Raw genomic sequence first — 16,116 nt, forward strand, 5'->3', positions numbered from 1 at the left:
ACGGGATGGTACGAAATAGGGGCCCCCTCCCAGTTTATGGCGTTGCTGTGAATTCAGAGTACACCCTCATTTGCAAAGCTGAGGCAGGCTGCTGGTGTGCGAGGAGGCTGGCTGGGACCACTGTCCCGTGCTTGTGGCTCTAAATAGATGGCTGTTCACCCTGCTGCCTGGCTCCTAGAGACGGGTGGGGGAAGGCGGCTCCATTCGGCCCTCAGAGCATTCGTCTTGATCCCAGATCTCAATTAGCGTTGCTAGACCGCGGGGCGGCTTTATGGAGTGGAAAAAATCCATTAAGGATTTTAAGGCAAAACTCAGGACATAATCACCTCATTGCCAGGGCTTCCACATGGGCCGCCGTCCCCGCCAGCTCTCAGGAGGCCCTCGGCCTCCACCCACCTGGTTCAGGTGTGGGCTGTGCCTTGGGGACTAAATGAGCCAGGCCCCTAGTAGCAGACCCCACAGCCTGGGCCACACTCACAAGGGCAATGTGCCTTTGGACCTGTTCCCTGCACAGCAGTTCAGCCAGCCACCTCCCCTCCCGTGACAGATGCAGCCTGGGACAGCTCAGACCTGACACTGTCTTTCCCTTGCCTGATGGCCTGGCTGGGACACTGCTGTAGCCAGGTCCCCTCTGCTAGATGCCAGTTCTGCCAACTACTAGTGACCTCCTAGCCTCTCTGGTCCTCCATACTCCTGCCCGTGTCATGGTAGAGGAGGAGAGGAGCCGCCCAGAGGGGGTTGCTAAGGAAATGGGTAAGGTGACAGTACAGTGGATGGCATGGCGAGAGGCCTCCTCTGCCTCTCTGCCTCCACCTTTCTCATGCATGAATTGTGTCTTTGCCAAGACTGTTCTATATCGCAGGCCTGGCTGCTGTGCAGGCTCAGTCAGTCTCTGCCTCCAGGAAGCCCTCCCTCGTTACCTAGAGCAGCCTGGCCGTATGGAGCACACAGGAAGGATGGGGGTGATTGATTTTGAATGACCAGTCTTTTATAAGGCAAGGCCCGGGTTGAGACACCCCCATCACAGAAGGTTTCCCAGGGATTCCAGAAGCTTCTGACATAGCCCCGGGTCTAGCCAAGCCTTCCCTCCCTCTGTCCCTTTGCTGTGTCCACACCCATATACCTCCTCCATCTTTTATTCAGGTGAGCCCTCCTGCCCTGGCTTTCCATCTAGGCGTATAGAGTTCAAGTCCACCTACTACAGGAAGCTTCCAGTTCTCAACATATTAAAACGGGACCTGCGCGCGCGCACGCACACACACACACACACACACACACACACACACACACACACACACACACACACCCCACGCATGTGCTGCTGGCCCCAGACATGGGCGCTTTGCTCTGAGAGCAGCAATCAATGCTAAAGACTGAACCAGAGGAGTCTTCCACAGCTCATCCAGACAACCCAATTAATGTCCCCAGGCTGTCTCAGCAGATCCGAGCTTACTCAGGAGCACACAGTAGGAGTACAAGGTGAACTCACCCAGGTCAGCCTTGTCTCCTTCCACACTCAGGCCCTTCCTCTAGCCCCCACTGCCCACGGTGCTGAATCCCAGGAGCCACGGCTCACTGTGCGAGGCTGAGTGGGGAGAGGAACTCGCAGGGCCCTGGAGAGGGCTGAAGAGCACTTGCCTGGAATTAATGGGGGGAAGCAGAGAGCTTCTCCCTAATTGCCCTCGTTTTTTTCAGTGTTTACAAGCCCTGATTTCCCTTGGCTCCAGGCTGCCTGTCTGTGGGGCCAAGAATGCAAAACCTCCAGGTTCTTTTGAGACCCTGGGCTTGAAAGCTCTCCCGTGTGCTGCAGGCAGAAGGATGAGAACAGTCTGTCTTGAAGAGAGCCTGCGGTGCTTCCCAGGACCTTCTGGGCCCCGGGAAGCTTGAGGAAGAGCTAGGCATCCCAGTAGCTTTGTCCTGGCTTGAGGTGTGGAGTGGGGGTGGGGAGACAGGACTATGGGAAGGTCCTCACACTGGGTCCCTGTACCTCCTCTGCTAACAGCCAGACGACTGTGACTCTAAGGAGGAGGTGTAACTCAGAGGCAGTGTGTGCGGATCTGTCTTTAACACGGTACCATCCCAACCTGTGCCATCCCAACAAACAAACACACTCCGGCCCTGATCTACTTTCTCCAGTCTGAGCCCCACTCCGGCAGAAGGTGCTGTTTAACCCCCTTCGTTTGTAGTTAGTTCAAGACACAGCAAAAGGAAAACAATCCACCATCAAATCCCTCTGGAAAGAAGATGCCTGGAGCTTGGGGTGGGCCTCACTGGCCGCTGGCAGACCCTGAGGTACTCCTATCCCCAGGGCCAAGAGCCAAGGAACCGTTAGAGATGCTGGCAGAGCCCCAGGCAGCGAGGGAAGACATCCCTGGCTCATTTTGCCCTAATCCCTACGGTAGGTGGTTTTAGAGGCTTGGGAGCTGAAAGGAAAGCAGGGACCATGAAGCTCTCCTCTGCCTCCTGCTTGAGTGTTGCTGAAGATAGGTGGTCTCTGACACCAGATGCTCTGATGGCAATGGGATGCTTTGGGTTGCCACTGGAGATATGGCTGTCTGAGCGGAGAAGATGCAGGGAGGTGGGCCGAACCCAGAACTCTGCAGAGCCAAGGCCTGGCAGCTATTCCCTGCTTCTTTTCCCTCCCACTTTAACCTCACGTGGCATCTCCTGAAGTCTTGTGTCTATTGTCACCAGGCGTTCCTGGAGGGCAGGGACCTACTGGCGCCCATTTGTCTCCTGTCCTGTGCAAAGCAACGTCCACCATAAGCCAGGCCCTGCAGGAGTTGTGAGTCAGGGGTCTCTCTCTCTCTCTCTCTCTCTCTCTCTCTCTCTCTCTCTCTCTCGAGGGGTGCTCAGACCTGGATGGTGCTGATGGGGAGGTGTAAGTATCAGTGGGGGACACTGAGCAAAGCAGCTGTGGGCATGCTGGGGAGACACGAGCAGCCGATGGGGTGTGCAGAAATGGTGCTGGCGATGCAGTATGAAGGGAGAAGCAGGGACTTCCGGTGGAAATGGAGGCAGTGTTGAAAACATCTAGGGGCTGAGTCAGGGAGGAAAGGGGATGTTCCAGATGTCAGGTCAGTGGGGTGTGAAAGGTGGACTGCAGAGGTGGAGGGAGATGGCAGGGTACAGGCACACATCCTTGGCCCTCAAAGAAGTTGAGATTTTGGTGTGTGGGTAGCAGGGAGATAAGAAAAAGACTCTAGGGAGAGGGGCCCAGGCAGCCTGATGTCTTGAGAAACTGGTACCAGCCTCCCCCCAGAAGTCTGGATACTGTTACTAGAAGTGCCTGGCCAGCCGTATCGAAAGGAGGGGTTCCGGGAAGGGGTAGGTCCTGGGCAGGAGGTCCAATCAGGCCTGGTTCCTTCCTGGGCTGCTTGCCGAATCTCCCTGACAAGTTGTCTAAAACCATTCTTGATTAAAAACAGAACACCGAGTGACAGAATTCAAATGGCCAGTCAGCCCATCTCTTCGCAGGATTAGCTGCTGGGAACTAATGATTTTTATTAATGCCATCGGTTGTCACAAGTCTGATTACAATGCCCACAGCCTACAGTCTCTCCTGAGGGCTGAAGACACATTAATCACATCAGATGATTACTTCTGAATGCTGATGGGCTGAGCTCAGAGCCCACAGCCAAAGGCAGAGACTAGCAGGATAGCCGGATGCCTTCTTCGAGGCTCTGATGGTGATGGATGGATGAATACCAATCCGGCCACAGTGAGCTGCCTCTCCTTCTTGGGATCTGGACTCATTTCTCCTTTTGGACCCACACTACCGCTCCTGCTGGAGAGAATATTGTGTTCTCTGGTGTGTAAGAGTTGTGGTTTCAGAGAGGTCGTGTGGCTTCCTAATGGTCACACAGCATGCTGGTGCTCAGTTGTAAAAGTCTGGAAACCATGGGTGTGGTGGTTTGAATATACTTGGCCCACAAGGAGTGGCATATTAGGAGGTGTGGCCTTGTTGGAGTGGGTGTGGCCTTGTTAGAGGAAGTGTGTCATTGTTGGGGTGGGTTTTAAGACCCTCCTCCTAGCCCCCTGGATGCTAATCCTCTCCGGGTAGCCTTCGGATGAAGATGTAGAACTTTCAGCTCCTTCTCAGGACCAGGTCTGCCTTGATGATAATGGACTGAACCTCTGAACCTGTGAGCCAGTCCAATTAAACGCTGTCCTTTATAAGAGTTGCCTTGGGGGGGTTGGGGATTTAGCTCAGCGGTAGAGCACTTGCCTAGCAAGCGCAAGGCCCTGGGTTCGATCCCCAGCTCCGAAAAAAAGAAAAAAGAAAAAGAAAAAAAAAAGAGTTGCCTTGGTCATGGTGCCTGTTCACAGCAAATAAAAACAAAACTAAGACATCGGGTCACCCTTCATCTTCCTCCGGGGTGATGCAGTGAGAATTTTGGTTTCTTAAAAGACGCGGTTATGTGAGTATTTTTTTTTCTTTGCTTTAATCCCAGGTGTGGGATATGGGGCCGCTTCAGATTGTCCACAGGCACCAACTGTGATTGTCTCGTGTTCTAGGAGGGCTGTGACTTTTGTCAGCTGCAGATAGCTTATGTTTGGCGCGCTGAGGACTCTTGAGAGGATATAAATGTGACCGCCCCAAGAGGGCCTGTTGGTGGCGACTCCCTGCTGCTGGCACTGCTGCTGCTGCTGGGTTTTCTGTTGCTGGATTATCGGATTGCTGGATTGCCGGCTGGAGATCTTCTGGTGATGAAGGTTGGACTTGCCTCATGGAACTCAACGCCCCTGATCAGCAGGAAGTGGTCTGAAGAGGTCCACGCCCCCTTTCCCCTCTAACCTTTCTCTCCTACCTAGTGTTGGGGGTTGGAAGGGATTGGAGTGGATAAGGGTTAGAAGGGTGGTAGATAATAGAGCCCAATAAAGCAGCCCCACAAAAGTACGCCAACAGGCTGATTCTCAGGGAAGCAGAATAGGGAAAATGGGGCACAGAAAGGAAGGCAGGAGGAAGTGACTGGCATCTTCTGCATTCTCCACCTAAGGGGACCACACACGAGTCCTAGGTGCTGGCTGGTGTCACATGATGACACCGATCTCATGCCCATCTCCCCTGTACACTGTGTGGTTTTAAACTGTGAATGTTAAGTGACACTTTGAGTCCCTCCTGGTACCTCATTCTGACCCATGAGCCTCAGAGCAAGGCCGTAAGCAGTGTCCTTATACAGTCTCTGCTTCAGTTCCTGCACTGAGCGCCTGCCCTCGCTTCCATGGTGGGCCTTAACCTGTGAGCTGCTCCCAAGTTGCTTTTGGTTGTGGTGGTTATCACAACAACAGAAGGCAAACTAGGACAGGCTGGTAGCAGCCTGAGGGACTCAAGGAACTGAGGCAGGGGCATTGCTGCTTGGTGGGCCAGACACAAGGTAGGCAGAGGCTCAGAGAGGAGAGGTGTCAGAGTGGAGTGAATACAACGGATGTCCCAGGCTCAGATCAACTGGACACTGGACCCTGGACAGGTAGAGTCCAGTCTTTTTTTTTTTTTCTTTTTTTCTTTTTTTTTCTTTTTTTTTTTTTTTGAGCTGGGAACCGAACCCAGGGCCTTGCGCTTGCTAGTCAAACGCTCTACCACTGAGCTAAATCCCCAACCCTAGAGTCCAGTCTTAACCAGAGGTACTATTGAAGGGGGCTGAGAAGGTCGAAGTTGGGAACAGCCCCGATGTCACCAGCTGTTGTCTGATGGGGGACACAGAGACAGGAGGATGACAGAACCAGGCATGACAGAATCAGGCAGGCTTAGGTGGCCTAGGTTTGAAATCATGGAGTCAATTAGACTCTGTAAGAAAAAAAAAAAACACCATGAAGTGGGGGAAGGGCAGGAGACAGAGGAGGCTCAGGCCACGGAGAAAGCCACACTACAGAGCAGGGGACCCAGGTGTGCTGTGGAGTTGGCAAGATGTGTGGGAGTGTGTTGTTAAAGGTATAAAGAGGGCAGACAGGATTCAAAGCCCAAACTGAGAACAGCCTTCAGCTGAGGGGAGGGAGCCCGGGGGAGGATGGGAGCAGGTGGGGGAGGCTGGCACACTCTGTGAGATCTGCGTGTGTAATCCACGTGGCCAGGCTCGTGTTTGTGGGTAACTTTTTTTTTTAAATTAAAAAAGGAGGGGAGTTGAGAAGCTAGGAAGATGTAGCCAGGGCCCCCCTTCCAGAAAAATCAAGTCACTAAGGCTAACTCCATGAGGGGAGAAGACACAGTTAACACTGTGACCTTGAGACACACTGCTGTGACCTTGAAGCATATGCAAAGAGTTAATCCATCCAGGAAGGCAGGACTGTAAAGGGTGTGGGAGTGCTGATTGGTGAATCTTGGAGAGGTGGGAGCTGTGAGGTCCAAAGGAGCTGTGAGGGTGCGGGGGACTGCTACCTGGGGCAAATAGGGAGACAAGGCAGGAGAAGGCTCTGGCCTGGGGTTGGAAGGCATCCTTGAATTGGGGGCTGTTTGGTGACAAGCCTGCCACCACATGTAACTCATGGCTGTGTCTGACAGTCACTATGGGCAGAAGCTCTCTGTGTCATGCCCACACCAAACATAGGACACGGCGACTTCCTGACTCTTTGAGGTGGGTACAGATGTGCCCACTGTGTGGATACGAAGCTCATAACCAGAGTCGGAGGACATGCAGATGTAGGGCTTGAACCCAGATAGCTAGTCTACTGGCTTTCCCTGGGCAGCCCTTGTTGCTTCCACTAAGGGCCAAGGCTGCCTCTTGCAGTCCCCACCTGCAGGCAGGTTACAAAGGCAGAGATAGAAGTCCAGCCCACCAAGCACCAAAGCAGTGGCACCAGCTGGGTGCAGGACTCTCCAGGAAACAACATTTATTTCAAATTATAAATACAGCAGCAGAATTGTAAATCAAAACAGCAGCAGAAGTCTTGGGCCTGTGGAGACCCCCAGAGCACAGAGTTAGAAGGCAGCAACCAGTCCTACTTCCTGACCAATTCCCCAGATCTCAGCTTTAGTGTCCCCAGCTCCCTGAGCTGGAGCACTCCTTGTCCCCACTTACATAATGATATAGCTCTTTCTCGTGCTGTCCCTCTGCTTCTCGGGTGTCCAGCTCCTGTCTCCAGACCCTATACATGAAGGAACAAGACCCAGGCCTTGCCCTGAAGGAACCCGAGGAGAGAGTGCCCAGACCTAGACCTTGAACAAGAAGACATTGGAGTCACACAGGAGGACTACTAGAAGGCAGTGGCTTCTGGTGTCTGTGTACACTATGACAATGAGTCTAGACATAATTTTTGCAAGGTCAGGCCAAAATGGAAGGTAATATTGTAAAAGCCTCCAGTGTTCAGGCTGCACCACAGATCGTGGGAAAGTGTCCCAGAATGACCCCTGAGGTCTAGTTCCTCTTGGTTTCAGGTTTAAACCCTCTTCGAGAGGGGGTGGTGTCCAATACCAGATCCAGTTGCCTGGTCCTGAGCTCTCTCTCCTGGAGTACAGGGGTTCTAAGTCCCATTTCCAGGATACAGATTAGTGAGGCTCATGATACATTGGGATGAACTGTCTGGGGAGAGACTGAGTGTGCGAAAGCTGATTGGAGGTGCTGGGGTACTGAAGGGAGTACAGTCAAAGCTAAGGCCTTGACTCTCAGGAACACAGCAGGGCAGGGCAGAAGCCAGGAGGAGCTGCAGAGGTGAGAAAGCGCCAGGATGTGGGAGGGCCTTCATGGTGAGAGGGTGAGGGCAGCTGATGGACCAGAAAGGCAGGCTACAGAGCATGGGCTGTACCAGAGCGAAAGGCCAAGGAGGAACTACACAGTTCTGTTCTGCTCAATGTTGGGTTAGGTGAAGGGGGAGGTTTTTCACCGCTGAAATGGATGAACCTTATGGACATTATAGATGTGGTACTTTTGGGTCACAGATCACACAAAGCCATACAGCCAAGGAAAATTCATTCAGAACACACCCTCCTGCCTCCTGAACGATACCTCCTGGGACAAACCACAGAGCTTCACATAGAGACCAACACAAAGCCTGTCCGATGTCCTGGCCACACATGCTCATCAACACATATGGGTTCTAGCAACTTCCTTTGCTGTCCATGTAGCACTGCCGACAGCAAAGCATCCGGCTCTGTTATCCCATGAGATCAGAGCAGCAGCCTGGAAGGTACAGCTTATTCTGTTTCCCAAAGGAGAGGCCGGACCCGCCCAGGTACACAAGGGGCTGGACTTACCTGTGCCTGTCACCTCGCTGGCCTTGCATTTAGCAGCTGCTTACTAAGAGGTGTCACCACCAACTTCCGTTGGCCTTTCAGACCTTGCCATCCATCCCGGCGGTGGAGGACACAGGCCAGGGCCAGCATTTTGCAGCCCCTGTTCTGTTTCCCTACAATGCTAGCATTCTAGGCATTTGGTACCACTCCCAGCTTCTACAACTCTGATCACAGGCCCAAGAAGATTCTGGAGCCTCGGTCACTGTTACCAAGGTCACAGGGCACCAAATAGGAGATGAGTCCATTCACACATCAGCACCCTGCTATGAGAGGTGAGATTTGACAGCAGGTTGAAACTAGCCCCTTTGGGTCCCCGTGGCCCTGCTCACCCTCAGAGTTGTAACCTCAGACCTGTAACATCAAGTGTCTTGACAGTGCTCAGAATCCTCAGTGAAGTGGCTGTTCTGAGGAGCAGAGGAGAACCAGGAGGCGCAGTGACCCTAATTGCTTCCAGGCTTTCATTGTGTGTGGTGTTCTCTCCGTACATCTACGGTGCTAATTGGCAGGCGAGCGGAGTTTGCCAGAAGCAGCTCTTCCCTCTAAGTGACTGATCTCAAGGAGATCAGAAAGCTGGGAGCCACCCTCTGAAGACATTCTGAGCAGGCTTGGTGGCAGGACCATGAGGTGCTGGGGTTTTGCTGCAGGATGACTGCATGGGACTCTGGCACAGAGGTGGCAAAGGGACTTGTGACTTGGGGCTACCAGCCGAGGAGTAGGAGGCTTGACTGTGAGGTAAGTTGCCCAGGTCAAGGGGAATTGGGTCCTGACTCTAAAGTGACAGGGCATGGTGCAGGTTAATAGCCTCTGGGCATAGGAATTTCTGATTCTTTGCTATGTAACCTAACCCCAAGGAATCACCAGCCCCATGTCCACATCTGCACCGGTCCCAATCAAGGAAATGGCAAATGGCAGGAGTGGCCATAGAAGATACTGTCCTTGGGTTCATGTTCTCAAAGGACCAGAGAAGAGAGCCCAAATTCTCCCTACCCAGAACCCCTCATGTTCTTCCCAGACCCTGCAGATAAAGATGTATTCATACACAATGCATACATACACACATACATTCACATGTGCACATATACATATACATGCACATACATACACATATGCACATATACATATGCATGCACACACATACATATTAAATACACATGCACATACATACTTATGTACACACATACACACATGCTGCATACATAACACATGCATGCATGATACATGCATACATGCACACATATGCATACATGCATGCACATATACATATACATGCACATACACATATGCACATATACATATGCATGCACACATACATATTAAATACACATGCACATACATACTTATGTACACACATACACATGCTGCATACATAACACATGCATGCATGATACATGCATACATGCACACATATGCATACATGCATTCACACATGCATGTATACATACTATCCACTTCTAGCAACAATCTCAGGTCCTCTTGCACATCTAAGGCTCCTTTGCATATCATTTGAATACCACCTCAGTCCCCCTCAATGGGTTTCTGGCTTTCTCTCTATTTCACTGACTACCAACTACCATGGAGAATAGCCACAGTGAAGAAGGCTCCAGGATGGACCCAGCTCTCCCTTTTCTCTTGGTTCAATCCTGTTACCCACAGCTCACCCCCAAATTCTGTATCTCAGAGATCCAGGAACCAGCTGTCCTCAGGACCGTGCCTGGACAGATCCCTGCCTAGGAGATAGTGCATGGTCAGAGCTCCTATGCTGTGGACATTGTGCGACTGGGGTTTATGGAAGCTCAGGCTACGCTCTCACATGCTACAGGCCCAGTCAGCCTCTGCCCCTGCCCTCCGGTAACAGTTAAATGGAGACTAAACATTTACTAGAAATACAGGTGCCCTTGAAACGAGGAGAATAACAGGGGCCAAGGGACAGGCAAGAAAGTCCAAGGGACAACAGTATCCAGGTATAGGTTGTTCTTTCTGGGTCTGCACAACGCATGTCTGGGTCCCTTTAGCTACTACCACCAGTGAAGTGGCCAGCAAGGTCCTGTCCACCTTGGTCCTCATCAGGGGAAAGGACTGGTGGAGCATTCTGTAAGGAAGCAGCTAGGAAAGAAACCAGCCAGTAGGATCCCCATGCTGGACAGTCACCTGGGTCTGAGACCCTGCCAATCATTCTGCTCCAGTGTAGCAGGGCAGGGCTCCACAGGACAGAGGAGAGGGGAGGTCTGTGCTGCTGAGGCTGAGCTAAGAGTGTCTGAAAAGGGTGATGAGGCTAGGCATTGTGTATCTCTGACCCTCATCACGAGCACCACCATCCCCCATGACAGGGAGAGACCCGGGGCAGGACCTTTGGATCCAACAGGGCGGGTTGCAGCATTAAGAACCTGCAGCTGAGGAGGATTAGCCTCTCAGGGAGGGATGGAGGACGACTCAATTAGCTCAGGCCGAGTGGCTTTTATAGCACATTTGTGAGACAGGAGAAGAGAAAATGCCCCACTCATCCACATTTCAAATCAAGAAGGGAAAACATGCCCTGCATTTGAATTGCTGAAGAGGCCAATTGGGAAGAGAGAGGGAAGAGGAGGAGCGGTCAGCAGCGGGGAGAGGCAGGTGGAGGAGAGGAAAGGCAGGCAACCCACACAGGGGCCATCTGCAGCCGTCTTCAGGAGCTCAGAGGTACATCAAGAGGACCCCAGGTGACCCATCTGCCCACACAAGCCTGGTAATGGCTCCTGTCACCTACCCTGTCCCCTTGGCATAGTACAGGGGGTGTGTCCAGGGCAAGGCTCAGGAAAAGCTGAGAAGGAAAGAAGGAGACTCAGGAAGGAAGGCCCTGACCTTTGTCCCCTCCAGTTGTCTGTTGCCCCAAAGTCAGATGCCTTTCCTGGAAGAGATAGGCTCAGCCAAGAGTTGTCATACTGTCTCTAACCAAGAGTTCAGTGGGTGATACCGACATGAAGAAGCTGGCCCCACAGCATCCCACAAGCAAGACATTCACTTAGAAGAGACTCTCGGTCTCCTCGCACTGCAGTCTACCGGACCCAAAGTCAAGGTCTGTCCACCCAACCAAGGCCCTGAGACTGGCCTTCCACCACAGTTGTGAGAGAGGGGTCTTATTGCCCAGGACTAGGGAAGGTTTCCTGAGGGCCAAAGAAAACACTTGGTTGTTGAGACAAGATCTCATGTAGCCCGGGCTAGCCTTAGATTTACTTTGTAGCTGAGGATGACCTTGAACTCCTCCTGTCTCTACCTCCGGAGTGCTGGGATCATGCCCAAGGCTTCCTGCATACTGGCTGATCCACAACTCCTGTTCTGTTCACTTTGAGGAGAGAGAGAGGGAGAGAGAGAGGGGGGGGGAGAAGAGGCAGAGGAGGAGGAAGAAGAGGAGGAGGAGGGAGGAGGGAGACAGAGACAGAGACATGTGCTGGGCACTGCTGCAGTAAGGACACTAAGAGGAAGAGTGGCCACTAAGTTTTATGGTGACAAATGGTGATCTTGGGCTTGACTCTGGAGCCCCTCACTTCCTGAGCACACAGTTGCTGCAGATGTGAAGTGACTGAGTTCCTGTCCCTTCTACCCCTGTGCCCACAAGGGACACCCTATGTATCCTCCCCTACCACCAGCCTCATGCCCCCTGGACTTGTTCCTTACAACTTCACTCCCAGAGCCTCTGCCTCTTAGTTCTCTCTGCCCTCTTAAAGGATGGTCCCAAGCAGAGAGCATCAGTCCATTCCACAGATGGATAAACAGAGGCTCAAGGGGGCTATAGATATGCCATGGAAACATTCTCAACAGTCTTAAGGCCCCTGGACTCCTACCTCCTGGGTCTCACCAGAAGGCTTGTGTGAGGAGGAGGCACCTCACACAAATGCCGTTGTCTCGGCTTTATGTCCAGTGTCTGCACTCTGCCCAAAGCCTCACGGTCTTGGGGGACCAGGGAATATTTAGCCAGGAAAAATAGCTCCAGTTTCCTCAGTCATCTGCATAGGCTGGCATTAAACACCTTCGCCGACGAAGGACATGGATTCCTTACGTTGTAGGTGAATGTAAAGCTGTGCTAGCGAGTGACCTTTAAACCACAGGCCTCTCTTTACTCAGCCACTGGCCAGCCCTCCAGAGCCCAGCCACTACCTCCAAGGCTGCACTGGAATGAATGGTTTAAGAGGGTCCTGGCACTGAATCCGGGGCTGGAGCCAGAGGGCTCACAGGAGTTCTGAGGGAGCAAGATGGGTGAGAGATACGACATCCGATAAGGCCCCTCGTCTGTGTCCACACTGAGGAGAGAAAGGCTTACTCAGCATGAGGCAACAAGACAACCAGAGTACAGCTAGCCTTCCAGCCCATCCCAGCCCCTGTTCCTGCCTGCTGGGACCCAGGCATTTCGTCACTTGGGGACCTGCCTGGGAAGACCTTTCTACCTTCTCCAAGGTCTTCAGAGGCTTGCCAGTCTCCACTGCTCGTCTTGGACATTGTGTACCAGGGGTTGAGGGAGGGATGTTTCCACCAGTTGGTGACTCCCAACTTGACTTTGCTCATTGCCACAGTAAGGAAGGGAATGACTATTTGGGTCACAGTCCATTTGGGTCCATCATGCTGGTGAAGGCATGGCAGCAAGCGTCTGAGGCAGCTGGTCACACCACATCCATAGTCAGAACCAGAGAGAGGTAAACATGGTGCTCTGCCGTCCAGGATCCCAGCCCACCACATGACACAGTCTTGTTTAGATGGGTCTTCTCTCCTTGGTTAACATAATCTAGAAACTTCCTCACAGGCACGTCCAGGCTTGTCGGTCTCCTAGGTGACTCTAGATCTCAGTAAGTTGTGGATATTAACCACCACATTTGCTGACCTCTGCACCCACTCTTTAGGATACCTCTGTGAAGATAATGTGCAGAAAAGGTTCCCTTGAAGGGTCAGGGCCAAGGTGTGCTGCTAAGAGAGCACCTCACGCAATAGATCTGATGCAAGAGGTTTGTTGGGGGGAAGGGGAAGAGTGAAAGGCCATCTTGGAGTAGGGACATGAGGGATACAGACAGGGAGACAAAACGAACCAGAGAGATCTGTGGTATCAGGGACCTTTCAAAGAGGGAATGTGTTGTTGGGCGACTTGATGCGCCTGGCGGAGGTGGGTGGGCCTCTCCGTTTTTATTCATGAGAAGGTGGAGTCACAGAGGGACCAGGGGCTTTGTCAGATTCACAGAGCAAAGGTCCACTGGCTGAAGGAGTGAGCCCATGGTGGAAATTTAAGTGAGCTGATAATCGCCTGGTCTTAGTCACAAACATCACATACAAAGATTGGACATTGTGTGGGAGCTTGGAGTCGGGGTAGGTGGCCTGGGACAGTCAGAGGCAGGGCCTTTGATGTGCAGAACCAGCCAGAGAAGAGAGAGCAGGGGTCAACCCTCAGATGAGGGTGAGCAGGCAGCAAGAGAGGTGTGGGTGGGGCATAGACATCTCAGGTACTTCTAGCAGGAGCCATGCGCCTAGCTCTCTCCTCAGTTCCAGCCCCAATTCCAGCATTGCCTGCCTGCCATCTCTCAAATGACCAATGGAATGCCTCCCTCCCAGGCCCAGGCCCCTTACAGCCACATCCCTGGACCAAACACTCCGGAAAAGCCCCTACACCATCCTTTCTACCCCACCAGCCTGACTGGACCCAGCTGTGGAAATTGCCAGCTCTTCCATAACAAGGAAAACCAATCACAGCTTGTTTCTCCCTCTGAGTTCCACGGAGTATCATCCCAGGCCCCTCAGGCCTGCCCACAGCACCCACACCCGCACCCACGGAGCCCGTCAGCACTAATGGTCTCATCATTGGGGGAAGATGCTGTGTGTCCAGGGACAAGGCACAGAAAGCCAGAGAGGCAGAAAGCCCAAGCTGACAGTCCTTCGGAGCTCCCAATGCATGATGGGTCATATATGCTTTTACACCAGTCCCCTCGGGCTTGGCTCAGCACCCAGTGCAGATCCTGCTAAAACAGGCTCCTCCTGATGAGCCTTGAAAGTCACTAGAGTCAGAAAACTGGAGACCGGGTCCCAGAACAGCCTCTATCACTTTAGGGATCGGTAGCTGTCCCCCAACAGAGCGGATCCTCTGCTGAACTTGCCCCACTAACCCCACAGAACGGAGGAACCACCCTTCTTCTCCCCAAGTCCCGGGCTTCTTGCCCCTCAGTAGAGCATCCCTTATGAAACTGTAGTGTCACCTTAGTAACACATCTGCAGAAGGGGACAGGACTATAACGCTGGGTAGTAGCCAGGAGTTGTGAAAGACAGAAAGGACATTAAGCAGACACTGGCCCCCGCCCCAGGAGCTGGATCCTTACACTTGGCTTCCCAACTAAAGCAGGATAGATGTAAGAACCAGTGGAAGCCACCCCTGTCTCCCACTGAGTTCCTTTCATCCCAGGGCCACAGCAACCGCTTCCTCTCCTCGGGGGATCAATGCCAGACTCCTTACCTGTATAAGATGGTGGTCGTTGTCCAGCAGAAATGAAAGGCTGCCTCTCTAAGCTATCCAGGCAGTCCAGGGCCAGGCCACCCTCACAAGGCATGCACATCTCATGCTGGGGCACACATGTGCAGGTGCTTGTGGGGGTGTTCAAACCCCAGGTCAGATATTCCTAGAGGTCACTGGCCATCAGCCCACCCAAGGGGCCACTTCCCCAGAGCAGGACTCTGCAGCCAGGAGGGGCCACTGTCATCTGCGTAAGTGTCAGGCACTGTGCTCTGACTCCAGCTATGCTGGCCGCTGGCTGACTGAGGCTGGGTTTATTTTTAGAGCCCGGCCCTTCCCCAGACGCCAGGATCCCAGCTGAGATTTCCAGCCACTCAAACTAGCCCATTATGGGCAGAGCTGTCCCTGATTTGGGAATGTTCTAGAAGGAAGAAGAGACCTTAGAAGATTTGGTCCCAGGCATCCTCGTGTAAAAACTGAGGGCTGGACCTGAGTCCCAAGGTTCTTAGGGTTCTTGATAGGGGTTCTTCTGCTAAGTAGCAAAGGAAAGCCTGGGTGAACAGAGGTAGGGTGCTCCCTTCCAGGGACCGCTTCAGTTTCTTCAGTATTCCTCAAAGGTGAAGCAGACCAGACCCACCTGTCTGAAGCAGGTCTGAGTTAGGACCACCAGCAATTCCTATTCCGTACTTTCCCCACATGGGGTCACACAGGGGCTCCCTCACAGTCCCTCTTGCACCCATCACAGAAAGTGCTGGACCCTCTTTAGTAAATGTTTCCCCTCCGCTGCACTAACTTCAGTCTCCTCCTATCCTATCCTACGATCGCTCCAGAAAGGCACACATCTGACCAATGGAATCCAAGGTCTGGAAGGACAAGGAACTTGTCCGGAGAGCCCCACCAAATGATGGCAGCGTGGGGCTCCCAATAAGAGAAACTTGCTAGTCTTTGCAAAGTGAACTCAGCAAACCCTGGCCTCACTGCAGTAGCAAAGTGTACTGGTTGCAGGTGCTTGAATCTGAGCTGAGGAAGCAGGATCTTTATGGCCTGCCCACCATCCTCCTGGGCAGGTGTTGCTCCAGAGTTTAGGAAGTCTCTTGTCTTCCTTTCCTACCTGGAGGATGCACCACTGCCTCTGTACTTTGAGACTAACATATGTTTTTAGAGCCCTAGAGGACTGGAGTCAGAAATTCTTGACCCCTGCCCTCCCGCTACCCACCTCTTGAGGAAAGAGGCTGATTGACCAGATGCTGTAGTGGGGGCAGCTGGGGATACAGGCAGAGATCCCCTCCCAGCACAGAGATAGATGTCAGCCCATTCCAGCCTTGGAACAGGAAATGGGGAGCCCCTTCACCCTCCCCCAGTTCCTCAACTACCTTGTGCATTCCAGGATGGCTCCCCAGGCTCAGCCAAAGGACTATTCCTGGCCTGTCGT

The 16,116-nt window shown here is 52.8% G+C and overlaps 1 protein-coding gene across 3 annotated transcripts in view; it reads right to left on the reverse strand.

The window, feature by feature from the left end:
• Shisal1 (shisa like 1) overlaps window positions 1-14,988 on the reverse strand; it is a 117,055-nt gene extending 102,067 nt beyond the window's left edge. The window contains exon 1 of one of the 3 annotated variants that reach the window (XM_087558759.1): window positions 14,688-14,988. In XM_087558759.1, coding sequence (XP_087414885.1) covers window positions 14,688-14,787 — 100 coding nt within the window. In that variant the 5' untranslated portion in view covers window positions 14,788-14,988. 3 annotated transcript variants of the gene reach the window in all.
• Window positions 14,989-16,116: the final 1,128 nt, after the last annotated feature.

This window comes from Rattus norvegicus, chromosome 7 (assembly GCF_021556685.1).
Source record: "Rattus norvegicus strain SHRSP/BbbUtx chromosome 7, alternate assembly SHRSP_T2T, whole genome shotgun sequence".
Classification (NCBI taxonomy): domain Eukaryota; kingdom Metazoa; phylum Chordata; class Mammalia; order Rodentia; family Muridae; genus Rattus; species Rattus norvegicus.